This window comes from Sarcophilus harrisii, chromosome 2, assembly GCF_902635505.1.
Source record: "Sarcophilus harrisii chromosome 2, mSarHar1.11, whole genome shotgun sequence".
Taxonomy (NCBI): Eukaryota; Metazoa; Chordata; class Mammalia; order Dasyuromorphia; family Dasyuridae; genus Sarcophilus; species Sarcophilus harrisii.
In genome coordinates this window covers 91265620-91285093 of record NC_045427.1, presented here as the reverse complement: position 1 = coordinate 91285093, position 19474 = coordinate 91265620, and the positions used below count along the sequence as shown (strand labels likewise).

Here is a 19474-nt window from a genome sequence, read left to right as displayed (position 1 = left end):
TCAAGGCAATTTTGAAAAATAAGGAGCTGGAATTCTTAAGTGGAAAGCATAAGCCTAGGAGCAAAACACTTATTACCATCTAGGTAAATTCCTTAAAGGAATTGTCATCAAAAATGAAATATATATGTATATATTTGTTGTGACATGACAATCTAGAAAATATTCAAGATTCTTTTGCATTCTAAGTGGCAGAGTACCACTTATAAAATAATGGAAAATCTAATGCTATTCTTATAATTAATTTGTTTTTATTATAATAATTTGGTGATGTCTACAATTATCTCATTCTTTTTTTTCTTTGTAGCAACCATACAATTCATCTACCTTAAATAATGCTACAGAGGCAGTGGAAAGGGGCTCCTTAGAATGCCTGATAACAGAATGTAACCTTTAATTTATCAGAGTAGGTCTCATGATTTATTATTTTCTCATCCTTGTTGCTTTTCATCTTTTGTTGCCAGCTTTTTATATACACTAGGAATCCTATATGAAGGAAGGCTGGTGGGAAGGAGGAATGTCTTTAGGGGAAACCACAGTTTGTTGAAGGCAGGACATGAATCACAAAATCCATACTCTTACTTTTTCCCTTATTAAGTTGATAGAATAATATACAAAACCAAATCTCAATTTTAGTAGCAAATTGATGGCATCACTTTAAATCTTTTAATAAAAGTATAATGTATTCTATAACATACATCCTCATGAGAGGGGTCAAAGGAAGAGGCATTCCTTAAGTCACTTAAATATTCAATCACTATGTTTCATAAGTTCTTCGCAAATGTTCTAGAGATATCTGCTATGTATTGCCAGTGATCTTCCATACTTAATAGCACCATTGTTTGGTATAAGAAGATATTTAAGTTGGAAATAGAAGACCTGCTGCTGTACATGAGGAGTTCAGCTTTGATCTGAAATGTCAGCCATGACATTGTCTCATCCTAGCAAACCTAGAACTTCCTAGTCATGTTAGTTAATTGGACTGCCTGGCGGGGTACTTGGGTTTTTAACTTCCTTTGTCAGTCAAATATATAGCCTTATAATTATGTGCTCTATTCTTCTTTAGAAAGACTGTTCAACAGAGTTAAAACACAATTATTTCATAATAAGAATATGGGGTCTTTGTACCTGCAAGGCAGAAACAAAATCTCCCAAAAACATTAAATAGAGGCTATTAATCATTTATGCCTTGGTGATTTTTAAAATTCTCCATCCAGGCCTGCTCTCCCTATTTCTTTTCTCATATCTATACCCTATTTATTCTTTAAGAATTTTTTGAAATCCCACCTGTTGTGCAAAATTTTATCTGCAGCATCAATTCTCTTTCTTCTGAATCCCTATGGCAATTATAGTCTGTATAATGCATTGAGCAGCCGAACACTTGGTGGCTTATAGCATATATATATTTGGGGAGGGAGGGTATTTAATATTTTGGTTCTAATTCATTACCTAGACATTTCTTCCAAACTAAAGTAGAAGTTCCTTAAGGTCAGAGACCCTATTTGATACTTCTGTATGGTGAGCACATAGTAAGCATTTAAAATATTAATTTTTGAGGATTTTATAGGTTGCTACATTTGAAACAATATTAAAAGTTGTCTAGTATAACCTCTTTTTGGAGATGGGATGTTAAATGATTTGTTCAATTAGATTAATTTCCTATTTGAGATATATATATATGGAAGAAAAAGATTTATTGATGATGATGAGATGATGATGACAACGATGACATTGGAGAAGGAAAAGAAGTGAGTGGCAATTTGAAGACATGGGGTGTTTATTTTTAGGCACATCAGAACTCTGATGCCTGTTTTAAGTAGAGAACTTTCAGCATTCAGAGAATAATGTGCTAGCATCAGGATCATAGGCTAAGGAGACTAAAGAATCAGTGTTATAGTTGAACTAGCTTAATCTCCCATCCATAATCCCTTGGGACTCAATGAGAAACAAAATACTGGCACAAAATGACAGTTGTATAATGGGGAAAGCACAAAACTCTGAGTCCGGATAGCTAGCTTCCAGCCACAAGCCTGCTACTACATAGCCCTGTGGCCTTAGGGAAATCACTTAACCCCCTCTGAACCTCTATATCATGATCAATAAGAGAATTGTATTAGATGGTTTCTAAAGACCAGCTCTCAAATTCTATAATTCTATTGACTGTCATGGTTTGAAGAGTATTAGCCGATAATAAAATTGCTGTGTTAGATCCATTATTCATGCCCAAATGAATACAAACCAGCTTCTGGATGATAAGTGAGGGCAGGTTATAAAGTTGTAGAAGCTTTTTGATTGCAAAATCCAATGGGCATGAGCATCTTTTTCACCAACATTATAAATATACTACCTAAGATTCCTTGCATATTAACCAAAAGTCGGGGTACCCACTAAAAGCTATAGCTCAAAAATCCCAACCACTATATTCAATTGTACAAAGTGAGCTCCAAAACACAAATTAGAAAGAAAAATATTTAAAAACAGCATGCAAAACTGGTGACAAGAAGACTTCCACTCGTTTGTTTTCATTCACAGGCAAATATACTCACTCACAGGTACCATATATCTGATGTAAAGAGCATGCATGCCCAGGAAATATATATAAAGAAAAACATTCTAGGGACATGTGTGACCAGGCCACCCAGGACCGGGCTGATTCACCCTTCTCACACTGCTGAGACTTGATTGTCCTCCGATTTTGTCACTTTCAGCTCTTCGTTTTTATCCATTGTCCACCGAGTTCCTCCTGGGCAGACACTGATTGCATCATACCTGCTGGGCATCTAGTCATGTCCTACAGTGAAGTGCCCTCTGCTTTTCAGCCCCGATAAGGATCCTAATTGACAGGGAGCTGATGACAAGAACATAAATACTAGGGGAAGCCAGCTGGGATACTGACCTCCACTTTAGATCCTTTGTTAAAAACTTCTGCCTTTGTTATACATTTTTGTCATTTTATCTTTGTTTAGCATTCTTTGTAATATCATGGAGCAGGTATCCTAGTCTCCCATACACGTGAATGTTTAACTAGTACCATTTAATGATGACAGTAATACCCAAACTGCTCCTCCAAACTCCTCTACTATTTATTCTTTTTCTTCAATATTCATGCCAAGCATTGAAAGACTTCCTGCTGTAGGAAAAAAAATAAATAAGTGTTTCAGGTCAGTGCGCTTCTCATGGAGACTTTTTTTTCATTTATCAGCCACCCCTGGCTGACTGGCAGGCCTGTTCTGTTGCCGGACAAGAAAAACCATTATATCCTAGAGAGGCGCAGCTGCTTTTCGATGAAGATTAAAAAGGGCAGCATCTTGTCTAAGTCACTCACTGGTGGATGTCAGCACTGGACCTGTCAGACTTTTTGAAGACCCTGTTCTTAAGTTGGAATGCCAAGAAGCTCCTTAAGGAAGCCTGGCACACTTCCCCTTGGGTTATTTCCAGTTATTCAGGCGCACTGCAGAAGATGGTGGTGGAAAATAATAAATTCAGGTCTTCACTGTGGCAGAGGAAAATACTCATATTCCCAGTTTTTCTGTCTCCCCCCCCCCCACCCGCAACATCCTGCAATTCAGCAACTCTTAAATGAGGACTTATCTAATGCAAAGACACAAAGATAGTTATTGAGAGTCTTCACTTTTTTTAATTTTTTGTCATCACCTCATTCAAAGCCATTTTAGTCCCCAGCTACCATTATTATCTGGTCGTTCTTTGCAGAGAGAAAGAGAATTTTATGTGCTACTTTTTGTTGCTGTTATTCAGTAGTTTTTCAATTGTGTCCAACTCTTCTTGATCCTATTAGAAGTTTTCTTAGCAAAGATACTGGAATGGTTTACCATTTTCTTTCCCATATCATTTTGTAGATGAAGAAACTAGGGCAAATAATGTTAAAATTACTTGCCCAGGATCACAAGCTACTAAGTTCTGAGGGGGAGTTTGAACTCAGGAGGATGAGTCTTCTATTCACTGTACCATCTTGCTGCCCCCTATGCTACTTTATCAGTGTGCATTTTAATCACTGAAATCCATCTCCAAAAAGAAAATTTCTGCAAATTAACAATACTCATTGCAAGGTTGCAAAGAAATTACACCTATATAGGAAAACAGTTATACAAAATAACCCATTTATTCCCACATCATGCAGATAAATGAGAAATTGCAATATGTGGATGATTACAAAACATTTTTCTAAGTGTAAAAAAGTTTTTTTTTAATATTTACTTAAATTATCCTGGTATTTATTTTCATTCTCCACTTTTGTACTAGATATAGCCAAGAAACTATGCTCCCATTTAAAATATAGTTAGCATAGTCAGAAACTGATATTTATTCATGAAAGAATATTGTTTCAAACTCTCTTTCAATTTGCATATTTCAATTTCCATATTTGAAAATTTTACGTGATCCCTCTCTGCACCTCAGAAAGTATTGACAATGAACAAATATTTCTTTTTAAGGCATTATTCTTTATAGATTCACAATTTCATGAACTTTCTTACTTTTGAGAATTTGCTATTTCACATCAGCAATTGACACCTTTATTTCAAAGAAGTTAAGTAAAATTATTCCAAAGATAACAATCTAAGAAAATGGGAGAAGGAAACTTACACATTACACATTAGTGAAGTTCATATTGATGGCATATCCTGATTGAACTATGGATATAATAGTACAAGTAGAATTTTGTTTTATTTCTTTTTCTAAAGCTCACCACAAAATTTAGTTCCAACTCAAGGATTTGACCTTTATTGATCCTTTCTATTTACCTTGATTCTTCGAAATTACTCATTTTTTTTTCCTCCTTGAACCCTCCTGGTTCATCCAGAATTAATATACCACAATAGGACCAAATATTGCCTATTAGATAGAAAAATGAAATCATGTAAAATTTGATGAAATAGTCAATATTGTATCTCTGTGATCATTTTTTTCTTTCACATTCCTTATTGCTGGAGCCTCCCTTGACAGAATGGGTTCATTTAGTCCTAGACACCACAATGGCTACTCCAATTAAAGCTCTATGCACATCAATTGTTTGCAGTGTTATTACCACTGGCAGGCCTGCCTCCTGTCAAAATCCTTAATGCTTGAACAATTCAGAAGAAAATGGATTCAAATTTTGCATGCAGATTGATTACTTGGAAATAACTTCATCAGAGCACTGTGTTGTTGGCAAAATTTTCAGTGGAAGCACCAACAGATTTAATCCAAGCACAATTGTCTAGGGGAAAAAAAAACAAACAAACCTCAGTCTTGTTTTATGGAGGGAAGGGATGCGTGAAACTAGATGGTTATCTTTTAACTCTTCAGTGAGAAGTGCCTGTTTTCATAAATCAAACCTTTCTATACATAGAAGATTGCCACAACCGAGTTTGATATCTTTGTCCCTGTCTTTCTCTTTCACATATCCATACACACAAAGAGAATACTTTATTACTCCTTTTCATTGATCCAACTTTTTAGGCTTTAAACAGAACCATTATTATTATCATTTCCAAAGTTAACTCTTATTTGATTATATTGAGAAAATAGAAATGTGATTATCTTTGTGTATTGTATAGGCTCTGACTGGAATTTTTTAAATCTTCTATACCACTTTATTCCACCCATTTATGGATGTCTGCTTCTTTGATACCTCATGTCTGCTCCATAAAATAAGGTTAAATCCCAGTATAATTTGGTTTTGTGCACATTCTCACTCTTATCAGACAAAAGAAATCTATTAAAATATTATATTTTCTATATCAAATGATTCAAATTTGTAAAAGATGTATTATAACTTCTGTTTGTGTATCATTCAAGACAGTATTAAATGGAGAGTAGCTGAAAATCTAGATAAGGGAGCAATCATCAAAAAAACAAAACAAAATTAAGCAAATTCATTAAATACAACTTACAACAAACTAGTCTGCTTTTCTTTTTGAAATAAAATTAGTACATCAGGGGATAGAGCTATGCTGGGCTATAAAAGGAAAAAAATCCTGAAACAAGACTTTTGCTTTTTAATATTGCTTTATTTAAGTAACATACTCATGTCAGGAGAGACTTTGCAAGTGGCCAGATAAGAAGCTGCATATGCAGTTCCTTTGGTGATTCAACACCATCAAGACACTTGCAACTGAGACATCTTTGCAGCCTGAAAAAAAGTCTTTAAGAATCCCTAGGGGCTTCCTCTAAGGCTCTTTTATTTGTTTGGTTTAGATTACTTTTCTCCCAAGACATGCTTAAACATCTAGATACAGCTGTCACTGTTATGAACCAACCTAGATATTCAGTAATTTAAGAATATTCTGTAGAGCTTTCTGAAATACCCATATAAGTAATTGTAATGCCAAGAAGAGATCCACCAGACATATGCTAAAGTAACCTCATTCCCACTTCTTCCATAGCAATAGACATAGTTTACCTAGATTTTAGTAAAATATTTGACAAAAGTCATCAGAAATTACATTTATTCATGTACTTTCTAATCTAGTGGTTTGTTATATCATTTGAATTTAATTTGTCTTCTACATGTATATTACTCAAGACAATATTTAAAAGGTGGTTTCTGAACATCCAGGAAAGGAAGCTATAATTATAGAAATGAAAGCATGATTTTATCAAGAACAGTCATGCCAGAGTAAATTTTTTTGACAAGGTTAGTGGGTTGACAGATTATGAGAATACTGTAACTATAATTTACCTAGAATTAACAATGCATGTCAAAAAATTTCTCTTGCTATTCTTTTAAAAAGAGTCATAATAAAAGTAAGTGGACTAGGAAGAGATTGGAAGTTTATGTCTAAAAATAATTATTAATGTTTATCATTAATGTTTCCATTTGGATGATTTTCCTTATTTGGATAGAGGTATCTAATGGATTCTATATTTTATTGATTTAACAAATTTATTTCTTATTGACAACAAACTTATAGATGATATGCTTACACGATTTACAGAAAATAAAAACTGAGAGGGACAGCTAAGACACTGAGTGACAGAATCAGGATTTTAAAGAATTTGACATGCTAACAATAATTATCTATATTGAAAAAATATGAAATTTAATAGAAATTTTAAAAAATTCTTACAGTTGAATTCCAAAGTCAACTTTACAATTATAAGATGGAGGCAGCATGGCTAGAAAGCAGTTTGTTTATAAAAAATCATGGAGTTTGAGTGGGCTACAAACTCTATATGAGTTAATAGGGGCAGCTAAAAATATCAAATGCAATTGTAGGCCTCATTGAAAAATATAGTATCCATGACTAGGAAGAGGATAGTCTCCACAGTACTGTACATTAGTCATATTACATCTGGTATATTCTTTCAAATCCTATGTACTGTGTTTTAGGAAAGCTGTTAATAAATTGTTTACCTTTTCAGTCAGATCTTTCTCTTTGTAATACCTTTTGAGGTTTTCTTGGCCAAGATAATGGAGTAGTTTGTCATTTCCTTCTCCAAGTTCTTCCTACAGATGAGGAAACTGGAGCAAACTTGTCCAAGTTTACAGAGCTAGTCAGTGTTTCAGGTCAAATTTGAACTCAGACTTCCTGGCTCTAGCAGCTTCATTGATAAATTTGAGGACAGCAAAACAAGGACAACCAAGATATTGAAAGAGCCTTGAGTCCATACCATATGAAGACCTCTTAAAGAAATTGGGAATATTTAGCCTACAAATAGAATGGCTGTATTGAAATGTGCTTTTAATAATTCTTAATCTTTCCTTCTATCTGAGAATAGAATATTTCCCAGCTGTCTCTGCTATTGATGTAGAACTATACAAGCATATTAGAGATTTTTATGTGGTACAGTGATTAGATTTTTTCTTATGTTGTGCTTGAAAAGAAGAATAGAAGTAATGCAGATAAATTTGAGAGACTTTGGTCATAATATAGGAAAAATTTACTAACAATCAGAGCTATCCAAACTGGGCTTTCTAGTGAGACAGAGGCTCCTCCTCCACTGGAGTGCTTCAAACAAAGGTCAGATAACTTCTTGCCAAATATGTCATGGAAGGAATTCTGGTTCAGGTATGGCTTGGACTAATTAGGTCCCTTCTGGCTCAGAGATGATGTGGTTCTTGTATAAAATAGCAGCAAGAAAATAAACAAAATTTTTGATTAACATCTAAGTAGTCTATCACTATTGTTTAGTAAAGATGAACTAAGTTTAAAGTAAATATGTGAAACATAATGCTTTATTTATCACTGCCTCGTCTGCAGTGTGAGGCTGTTATAGTACAACAAAAAAATATTCATTAAAGAACTTGGGCTGGAACCCCAGTTTTGTTCTTTTTTCCACATGGTTATCTTCGGCAAATCAGTTCAAATCAACTTCCTCATATGTATTATTATGAAGTTGAACCAGATAATCGCTAAAAACTTTTGCCTCTAACTCCTCTGATACCCATAAAAAAATAACACAAGATATCAGAGTGAAATGTGAGGGTAGCCTCTAGCTGGTACACTAACCAATCTTAATTGTTGTTGCTGTTTTTTTGTTTTGTTTTGTTTTGTTTTTGTCCCTGACTTACACACAGGTGTGGAAATGAGCTGTCAAAAATAAGAGTGTCTCCTTTCCTTTTTAGATCTACTTTCAATACATAAAAATGGCATTTAAATAAAGTGCTTCATCACAAAAACTGTTCCCACTCACAATTATTGTTATTATAAAAAGATTTTTGGTTTACTTATATTTTGGCTATAACACAAGAACAAATTGAAAAATAAAATAAATTTTGTTTTTCTTGAGTTGAGAGATTCTATTGCCCTCTTGAGATGAAAATGTCAACCTGGATTTTAATTTCAAGAGTAAAACTATTCTGTATAATTAATGCCCATTGATGTGCCAGAGACTTCTGACTTTTAGGGCTTCTGAGAACCCTATTATTTTTGTCAACTTATTCTAAAATAGGAGTCAGTGCAATGCAATATGGTATAAAAAGTGTCCAAATCAAGATTTGAGAATTGGCCATGTCACTTTGTAATTTTTGTGACTTCAGGCAATTTTTGAACCCATTCAGTCTTTGCCTATAGTATGAGGAGACTGAATTAGATCATCTCTCAGGGGTCCTTTTGATGTAAACTCTAAACCAGCCCATTCTGTTCCCCACATCAGGATATGTTAGGGGTCAGTTTTCCCAGATAATCTTGTTAGCATATAATGTTGTGAAGTGAGGAAGGCCTCAGAGGCTCCATTGTTATCTCTAACCCCTGAGACAGTCCAGGGATCCTCAAACTTTTTAAATAGGGGGCCAGTTCACTGTCCCTCAGACTGTTGGAGGGCCAGACTATAGTAAAAACAAAAACTTTGTTTTGTGGGCCTTTAAATAAAGAAACTTCATAGCCCTGGATGAGGGGGATAATTGTCCTCAGCTGCCACATCTGGCCCACGGGCTGTAGTTTGAGGACCCCTGAGAATCCATCATATCTTTAGACAAGTCTTGGGGTCTGGACAGTCAACTAGACTGCCCCTAGATCCTCCCTGACTTCTCCCCAACTCCTCCAACACACTTCCCCTTACTCCCTAGAACATGGGCTCCTCCTTCTATCTCCCTGAAACTTCAAGGGTTCTAAAATGCAGAACCAAGTTATTTAACCAGTCATGATTATGCCTCACCTAGTCACATTTTATTAAATCTGTGAGATATTTCACATAATAAATGGAAAACTTTTGTAAGCTATGGTAAATGTCTGACCTGCTCAATCTATTTCATATTTCTAGTTTATATTTCCACTTCACTTTTAATTTCTAAATACCATTTATTGCCCTCTGAGATGTGTTGTGATAGAGAGATTGAATGTAAATAGCAATCATTTCTGCTTTGCCCAGAAATGCTGAGGATCTTCCCCTCCCAAATTCAGTCATTCATTTATTTTTTTAAACTTAGTGAAAGAGGAGATTCTTTGCCACAATTGCTATCTAGACTTAACCACTGAACAGGTGCAGCAGCCTCAAGTCCCACTGAGACCTGTTGAAGACCTTAGCTTAAAAAGCCCAATGTCTCCCACTGCATCCAGGGTCATCTCCAATCATCCTGATCTATATCTGGGTACTGGACCCAGATGGCTCTGGAGGGGAAAGTGAAGCAGGTGACCATGAACAGTCCTTCCTCACTTAAATCCAATTCACTTGGACATCATGGTATCACCTTCCTGATGTCATGGTTCTCTTCCAGAACAAAGGATAAGCAAATAGTTTTGTAACTTTGGCAAGTCATTAAATTGCTCTTTGAAAAATAGTTGATCTCTAAGTTCTCTTCCAGCTTCAAATCCTATGATCTGTTTATTAGAACCGATTAATTTTACAGCTTCTATCTGTTCTAACTTGCCTACTCTTACTTTGCCCAGGTCCATTTTCTCTCTCCTGTTTTGTTCTCTCACTCAATCTTGCTCCTATCACAAAGGGTTCATGTGATTATATTAACTGAGAGTTATACTAAGGTTTTCAATTAGCAGCCATTGAATATAATATCATGGCATTATTCATTAATTTCTTTATGGATTTCATTCAGTAAATGGAACTAATGAAAGAATACGTAATTTTTCATTCTTCTTTTTCTAAAGTTGTCCAAAGAGAAGATACAGAAATTTCTTATTGGACAATTCTTGAGTATAAAGCCAAGAAAGACCTTCTGTGTCCTTTATAAGATTTCCCAATGATTAAATTTTCACTTATTTTTAGGCACAGGGCAGAGTCAGAATCAAAAGAATACTAGATAAAGGCCCTCTGCTTCTCCTAAGGTGAAGGAGAAGTTGGGAAAGAAAAATTTTTAAATTCCAAATTACAAGTGTGAAGTATAATTTTAGGACAGATAATAAGTTTTTGTGTCCTCTTCTCCTAAAATATATAACTAAGCACTCCTGAACTTGTGCCCTTCTTCCAAGATTATTCTCAAAGGAGTTACAAAGCACAAGTGCTCAAGTGACATGAGACTTTAAAGATTGATTATTCCATCCAACAAGAGTCAACAAAAAAGTACCCTCTGCAAAACTACAGGAAACTAATCTAATCCAATTCAATCTAACAAGCCTATAATAAGTACACACTATCTGCAAGATACTATAATAGGCGCTAGAGACACTAAATCTCCCCCACTGATCCAATTTTTTTGTCCTTGTCCTGACTTTACATTTATATGCCACAGGGTTGTAAGGATCAATCAACATAATATTTGAAAACACTTAGCACAATGCCCAGTACATAGTAAATGTTAGCTGTTATTATTCGTTGCAATTTCATTTTCATGTTGCTATTGTAGTTCCGTGTCTTCTGATCCATGAACAACAAATTATCTAATAGTTGCATTTGTGCATTTTTATACATATAATTCTTCTGCAGCAGCATAATAAGCATATTAGATTATATTAGTCATGTGACTTCTTCTTAGGAAAGTATATGGAGAATTCCCATTCAGATTTAGACTATCTTCACTCCCTGACAACTGCTTTGCATTAAATATCCAGAAATAAATTTGCATGATGCAAACTAATTGTTGATTGATGGAGGAAAACCTAGAAGAAAAAGTAGTATTAAGACCCGTCTGTAATCATAAAACTGGAAAAAAATGAAATTAATATACTGTCCACTAGTGTCTGACTATGAGTCATCATTAGGGCAGAGTTGGCACCAGGTTTCTTGATGGCTATTGGGGAAGTGTAGACATTAAACTGGTTCAACTAAGCTGGAAAAGCTTTGCATATAGACATAGTTGATCATACATCAATATGGCCTAGGATTAATCTATTTAAGCCTGAAGAGGCTCATCATCAAGTTGGGATGAGGATTTTTTTTTAATCATGGCATATATAAAAACTAAGTTACTAAATTACAGAGGGGTTCAAATCCCTGTTGGTGGAGGGAATATCCACACTGATCTTTTAGTCCCTTTTACTGTATAAATTCAGATAACATTATACATTCTAAAAGTGGTTTTTATTGAAGGTTAAATTCCATTTTGATTGTGTCAAGAGTATTGACAATTTAAGATAATATCTTTCTCTTTGAAAGAGTCATTGATATAGACACTCACATGGAACTTTGTTTCCTAAAAAAAAGGCCCTCTTTACTTACTTTAATCCTTAGTCAGCAGTATAGTCAAGAGGGTTTCATGTGAGCTCAATGTCAAAAAGAGCAAAAAATTTGTTGGAAAACTGTTTTTGACATGCCTCTTAGATTGCCTACTAAGATTGAAGATAGCATTTATATTTTTGTTGTTATTTATATCAGTGAAATTACCACTTTCTCCAGAAAGGTTGGTAGTTATTATCTTCTATTATTCCCTAAGAGTGGAAGACCCTAGCACCATAATATTTATATTTTATAGAAGAACATAGCTCTATTACTCCTTTGCTGCCAAACACTAACATTAGTCTGGTTTTTACTGTAAGCATTTTCTAGATTAAAATAAAAATTCAGATTACAAATAGTGTTCAAAGTCATTTTAAAGAGAAGATCTTTCAGATAGATTTTTCATAAAAAGGCATGTCCTCCAATCAACCTCCTTGTAAACTGAGGGCAGGATAGATCTATTAGTGCTTTGTGCTGATGGTTTGCTTTTTCTCTTTAAGCTGTCTGATATACTTAAGAAAAAGCGACCAAATAATGTGATTTGATTGTCTGAAATATAAACAAAATCTTCTTTCAAGTGGGATATGCCTTAACAGGTTGAGATCTGGATAAGCTTAAAGGACACTCAAATGAAGTCACTTTTGTCAAAGCCTTCTCCCTTAACAACACATCTTGTTGATGCAGAATGTATTATCTGTGATCTTGTGATGTACAAGTGATTGATTACCCAATTTATTTGTATCTCACTAGAAATGTTTGGACTCTGTGGTTTCTTTATATGAGGTGAATAAGAATTTCTATTTTCTGAATAGGAAATAAAGTATGTCAGGCTTATTTTAGATGGCTGGAGTGTGCCTTAGAAGGTATTAAGGTTTTGTTTTCTTTAAATGATTAATCTGGAGTAAGAGGTTGGATGTATTTTGAAAACTTAAAACTGTTTCACCTGAACATGTTTAACTAGTTAATAAGAAATATCAAAACAGACAAAACCCTGAGGTCAATGGTCATTTTTTGTAAAGCCATTATATGATGTTTAAATTTGTTGTTTGGGTCTGTCTATAACATAAGTTTAATAACCTAGCTCAAATGCAGATTTCTAATTTTCAATTAACATAGGAATAATTTTGTTTGCTAAAATAAAATAAATGAATGAATGAAAGTCTGAAACATGAAATGTTCTAGGTAGAACTTTTTAAAATTCCAAATTTCAAAAAATCATGTGGCAACTGTATAGCTCAAGCTTTAAGTATTAACTTTTAACCTTTGACCTTACAGATTTTAACCAATGAAATGTCTCTTTAAACTTTAAAGGAAACAATGATAACGAGCGCCTGGCGATTGCTAGACAGCGAATTCCATATCGACTTGGTCGAGTAGTTGATGAATGGCTACTCGACAAAGGTAAAAAACATTGATTAAAACTTCAAATAAAAAAATAATTTGAACATAACCAAGTAGTACTTCATTGTAACACTAATAAACATAAAAAATAAATTTTCAGTAAAACTAAATTAAAAACAAATTTAAAACAGTAAAATGTAGATAGTAATATTTGCATACCTTGTATAATAATTTCTATACATTTTAGAAGTACCAGCTGTATAATAATCTTACCCTGTTAACTTAAGGTTAAAGGGACTGTTAAATATAATCCACTAACTCAATCTATGAAGGTATGATAGCAAACATTAACCCAAAATGATAAATCATTCATAGATTATATTACATGTTCCAACATCTAAATTATTAACTAAAATATATGTAGTTCTGATATCTTCATTATGGTCCTGAAAAACTCTTTGTTTAAACTGTAGGTATCTTAAATAGTGGGCAATATGTATTGCCGGTCAAAACAAAGTCCCTTTAACGTTTGCAACATTCTAAGAGGATTTGGGAACAAACCCTAATTAAAAGTGGACTTAAAGTTGTGTGCATGCTTTTTATTAGCAGAAACTAGTCTGCTAAAGTGGATATTCAATTTGATAATAATGGTATTGTTTCTGAAGATTTCTGTTGAATGAAAATGTGCCATGATTTCTCCATTGGTATGTGTATCATTCCTGAAGCCGCTTTTACATCTAAAACCTTTTCTTTTTCTTTTGTTTTAATTGAAAGACTTGCTGAAAGCCAATCAGATCTATTTATTTACATATTTAAAATCCTAGCCTTGGATGTGATCCGTGTGAACCTTGCATTTCTTTTCAGTGTGAATGTCGGAGAAATAGAATGATTCAAATGAGTCAATGAAACATTACATTTTAAAAGTAAACTCTCATTTACCATACTGTCAATATGGCCATTACCTGAATTATGAGACCTTTAAATCTTAAATTAAAAAAAAAAAGATAAACTAAATATTCTATAGTGTCAGGTTAGTATGTCAGTGGTTATTTCAGTGTGGCAAATCCTTGAAATGTTAAAAATCCTGCCAAAGATTTTGCATTTTTGAATTCGACAACCAAGACTCAAAAGTGAAATAGCAAGACTTCAAGAAAAAAAAGGGGAAAATGATCGACAAAAAAAATAAATTTGGTATCAGACATCTTTGATTGGTCTTTTAGCAAAAGCAATCCATTGAGAGTTAATTAAGCAATTACAAGTATTTACCAATATTATGCATTTCATGGACACCTCATTAAAAAGCAATGAATTATGAGTCGAATGCCTATCTTATAGTTTATTGCTCTCATTATTCACCCCATGAAAGATCTGTTTTATCATCCTGTTTAGAATGTAGAGTTCACAATCAACATTTTTGCATGTATGTAATGTTATTTTTACAGGGCGTCAGCTCACAATCTTCAATAGTCAAGCAACCATTATAATTGGCGGGAAAGAGCAGGGCCATCCCTTCCAGGGCCAGCTGTCTGGTCTTTACTACAATGGCTTGAAAGTTCTGAATATGGCAGCCGAAAATGATGCCAACATCGCGATAGTGGGAAATGTGAGACTGGTTGGTGAAGTGCCTTCCTCTATGACAACTGAGTCAACAGCCACAGCCATGCAGTCTGAGATGTCCACATCCATTATGGAAACCACCACCACCCTGGCTACCAGCACAGCCAGAAGAGGAAAGCCCCCTACAAAAGAACCCATTAGCCAGGTGAGTGTGCCTCTTTTTATGTGTCTTAGCTTCATTTTTACCAAAATTGGTTTTATAGGTTTGGGGGAAGGGTTTGGGATTTTGTTTGTTTCTTTTTTGGTAGATTGTTTCAGGCTACAGGTATCAAAGTTTCTTTTGCGCCTTGTTTATTCTGTCATAGCTAGTTTGATTCAGGCATCTTTGGTTGTGGATCTCATAAGTGGAGTTGTGAAGTAGTGTTAGGTGATAGCTCCAAAGCGGGACCTTAAGCATACAAGAATAATTAGAATTTTTAAGATCTGCAGGATTTTCTGTAAATGACAAAGAAATATTTATTTATCTGATCAAGTAAAAAAAAAAAAGATGGGTTTGTTAAATATTTTAAATATCTAATTGGAAAGTATTGGCTCAAAATGAGTTTTCTTAAGTAAAACTTTGAAATAGTTGAGCGCTGGTAGAGAATGTAACTTCTAAATCAGTTTTATTGTTTTTATTAAGGCTCAGATATGGTCTATCATATTTTGTACTAGACTTCAGATATCTCTCATAGTAAAAATCTACCATTATTTTTTTCCCACATATTTAAACCAAATCTGATAATCATGCAACTGAAGGGCAAGAATGTAGTATGAAAGTACAAAAAAAAAAAAAAAAATAGTGTAAAGTATTTAGCAATTTGTGGCTAATTTCTCATTAGAACTCATTTTTGTAATATTTTTATGGATAAACCTCAAATAAGAGAAAAATAAGTTAATGCTGAATTTGTCTGAGTTAGAGGCATCTATTTAGTAGATGAGACATTGTTATAATTATAGCTTGGATCCCTCTGAAGGCATTCCTGACCTTTGAATAGATTCTCTCATGCACCTCTTGTGTTTTCTGCATTTTCCTTCCATTTCAATTGTTTGCCTTAACTCAAATGAGATTGGTTGATTTAATGATCATGAAATGTTGCATTAATGTGCTTATGTTAGTTGCTACACAGAGCCATCTAATCACCTGTGAAGTAAAAAGTAATAATAGTAATTTATATATCTATTTAAAATATCATCTTTCTTTAGAGAGAAACAGACTTCTTGAAGTAATAGCAGAATTTAGGAAAGGAGAAAAGACTAAAAAGGAGAAGAGAACCCAAAAATTCCCACTCCTATATTGGCAGTCTAATGGACAGGACACCGGGCTTAGAATCAGGAAGTTTCATCTTCATGAGTTCATTTTTAGCCTTAGACATTTAGTAACTGTGTAACTCTGGGGAGTTATTCAACCTTGTTTACCTTAGTTTCCTCATCTGAATAAAGAGCCAGAGAAGGAAATGGCAAATAACTTCAGGATCTTTCCCAACTGGATACAACTGAAATGATCCAGCAATGTTATCTTGCATTATGTAGCCCAACTTTCTTTTGTTTTTCTTTCATTATTTTTCCTGAACATGGCTAGCCTTGCCAGGATGTTAATGCTTGAATGCTGATTGTTTCATTGCCAAAGCACATTTTTTAAGAAGACCTCATTCCTCCAGTTTGTGATTTCATATTTGCAAAGTTTTGTTTTATATTTGCAGAGTTGACGATAATAAAAAATAGTTAATGTTCAAGATGAACAAAATTGGACTTTGTGACTTTGGTTGGGCTTAAGCATATAGACTTTTCTGTTCAGCTAAGGTTGTAACTTACTTCTAAGTAATTCAAAAAAGTGCTTATTTTTGAGGTTCAGTTAGTGTCAAATCATTGAAGTAAATTTTACACACAGTAAAACCTAAAGAAGTTGGTGAACCATTTCCTTTATACAAAATGACTCATAGGATTGAAATCCTGCAAAAAGTATATGAGATTAGAATCATTACTAAAACCAAAAGGTGAAATGCACAGATAATCTTCTGTGTAATCACAAGATGTAATTCAAGTCAACAAATATTGACTTATCTATTACATATCCAAGGCACAGTGATTCTAGGGATAGAACTATAGGAGCAAAAAACAGCACCCGTTTTTCTCTATGACTTTACTCACTGCTACAAAATACAGCAATATGTAGATGAATGAGGTTATTTGAGAAGAAAATTAATAGAAAAGGGGAAAAAAAAACTTTGAGTAGGTGATACCTGATCTAAACCTCAAAGGAAGTTAAAAATGTTAAAAAATATATATATTGATGAGAGATATTCCAGACATGGAAAATGACCTATCCAAAAACATGGATTCAGTCGATGTAATGTGAAATTTAGGAAACAAGAAGGTCAATTTTGTTAGAATACAGAGTATATGAAAGGGAGTGACATGAGAGAAACCTGGGAAGGAAAGCTGACACCAGACTATGAAGAGCATCAAATGACTGATTGAGTCATATCTACTTTATGCTAGAAACAATAGGAAGAAGTCAACTTTCAGAACTATCCTTTAGGTAGATTTTTTTTTTTTTTGGTACCTGTGTAGAAGATAACTTGGAGAAAGGGAAGACTAAAAAACAGCGAAATCAATTGGGAAGCTATTGCAATAATTTGGGAGAGAAGTGGTAAATGTTGAAGTAGAGGGATGATGATGATGTGAGTAAAGAAAACTGACAAATGTTGAAATGTGTTGTGGAGAAAAAAAAATGGCAATATTTGTCATTACATTCTATATGAAGGATGAGGGGAGGTGGTAAATCCAAGGATGATTCAGAGATTATATACTTAAGAGATTGGAAGGATGGTAGTGCCTCTAACAGAAACAAGGAAGGTTATAGAAGGAATAGATGCTCATCTAAATTTAATTTTTTAAAAAGAAACTGAAGTTAGGAGGCTGAATATATAGTCATTTGCATGGATATGCTAGGTAAGGTCACCTAGCAAGAAAGTTAAAGAGATAAAGTGTGGTAAACTAAGCTTGGGAGAAAGCTGACATAAAGAGGGCTAGAGATAGTTGAGAATCTGAAAAGTTTTTTTTTTATTTTTGCTATCTCCAACATCCAAAACAGGAAGATTAAAGTATGTATTCTTTTTAGTTATTTTAGCAAAAAGTAAATAATAAATGCCATAATGTTATGATTTCTAGGAAAATATAGAAGAATGCTATTTGATATTAAAACTCATACCCTACAATGTAGAAGAAAAAAGTTCTATCTCTTAGAAAATTAATTCAACTTTTCAAATTAATTCAAAACAGTCAACTGAATATTAACTGTTAATGAAAAGAGTCCATTTATTATAAACTAGCCTGTGTTTAAAGATGAAGGCAGTTTATAGAAGTAAATGATCTAATCAATTAGTGATTACTTGGTCCATTTGTGGGGATATTGAATTAAATGAAGGATTAGTAGATTCATTAAAAAAAGAGATTCAAAATCTCAGAAAAAATTTCAAAGCATTAACAACAAATAATTCAAAGAAGAATATGTAATTGCTTTAAAGTGGTTTATAATGATTGGATTATATAGTGGAAAAAAGACTGTATTTGGACTCAAAGGACCTGGGTTTGCTTCTCAGCTTTTCTAATTAGGTATGTAGCATTAAGAAAGTTGTCTTTATCTCTCTAGCCCTCAGTTTCTTTCTTTTCTTTTGAGGTTTTGTTGATGCTTTTATTTTTTAATTCCAAATCATCCTCCTGCATCAGTCCCCATCCCCAGGCCTCCTTATTAATAAAGAAAAATGTTTAAACAAAATTAACCAATACAGTAACCATATCTATTTGTCCCTCATTCAGCCTCTGTGGTCTGTCTTCCCCCCTACCAAGAAAAGAGAGTTGCTCTCTTGTATCACCAGACCCCTGGAGTAGAAAGATTTATCATTGCATCCTTCAGACTTCTGATTAAATTTACTCAGCACACATTTATTAAATTATTGTAATGTTCAAGACACTGTGCTGGGCAGTAGATACAAAAAGACAAAAATGAAAGAGTTTCTGTCCTCAAGGTGACTGTCATCTTTCATAGGCAGTTATGAAATGCCTGATGTCAGATTGATTTAAATTCAATCCAACCTCAGACACTCACCTGCTTTGTGACCCCTAGGCAGGTCATTTGACTTCCATTTGCCTCAGTTTTTTTTCCTTCCTTCCTTCCTTCCTTCCTTCTTTCCTTCCTTCCTTCCTTCCTTTCTTCCTTCTTTCTTTCTTTTCTTCCTTCCTTCCTTTATTAAATCTTATGGGTTCAATTATCTATGTGGATAACACCCATATAGATCTATCATTGCTTCATTTCTCTCTTGAACATCAATCCTATGTTATCAAATTCCTTCCTTTCTTCCCTTCCTCCTCCTATTTGTTCCTCCCTCCTTCCTTCCCTCTATTTTTCTTCCTTCCTTCTTTCCCTTTTTTCTTTCTTCCTTTCTTCCCTCCACAAGGAAACTAAGCATTTCTAGAAATGGGCATTTTT

At 34.0% G+C, this 19474-nt stretch overlaps 1 protein-coding gene across 28 annotated transcripts in view; it reads left to right on the top strand.

Annotated features, from left to right (window-relative positions):
• Nucleotides 1-19474, top strand: part of NRXN1 (neurexin 1) — a 1358646-nt gene that overhangs the window by 1165266 nt on the left and 173906 nt on the right. For 19 of the 28 annotated variants that reach the window (XM_031957189.1, XM_031957183.1, XM_031957181.1 and 16 more), the window contains 2 exons: nucleotides 13357-13446; nucleotides 14829-15148. In XM_031957189.1, coding sequence (XP_031813049.1) covers nucleotides 13357-13446; nucleotides 14829-15148 — 410 coding nt within the window. The remainder of the gene's footprint in view (nucleotides 1-13356; nucleotides 13447-14828; nucleotides 15149-19474) is intronic. The other 9 variants (XM_031957196.1, XM_031957194.1, XM_031957193.1 and 6 more) reach the window with 1 other exon arrangement.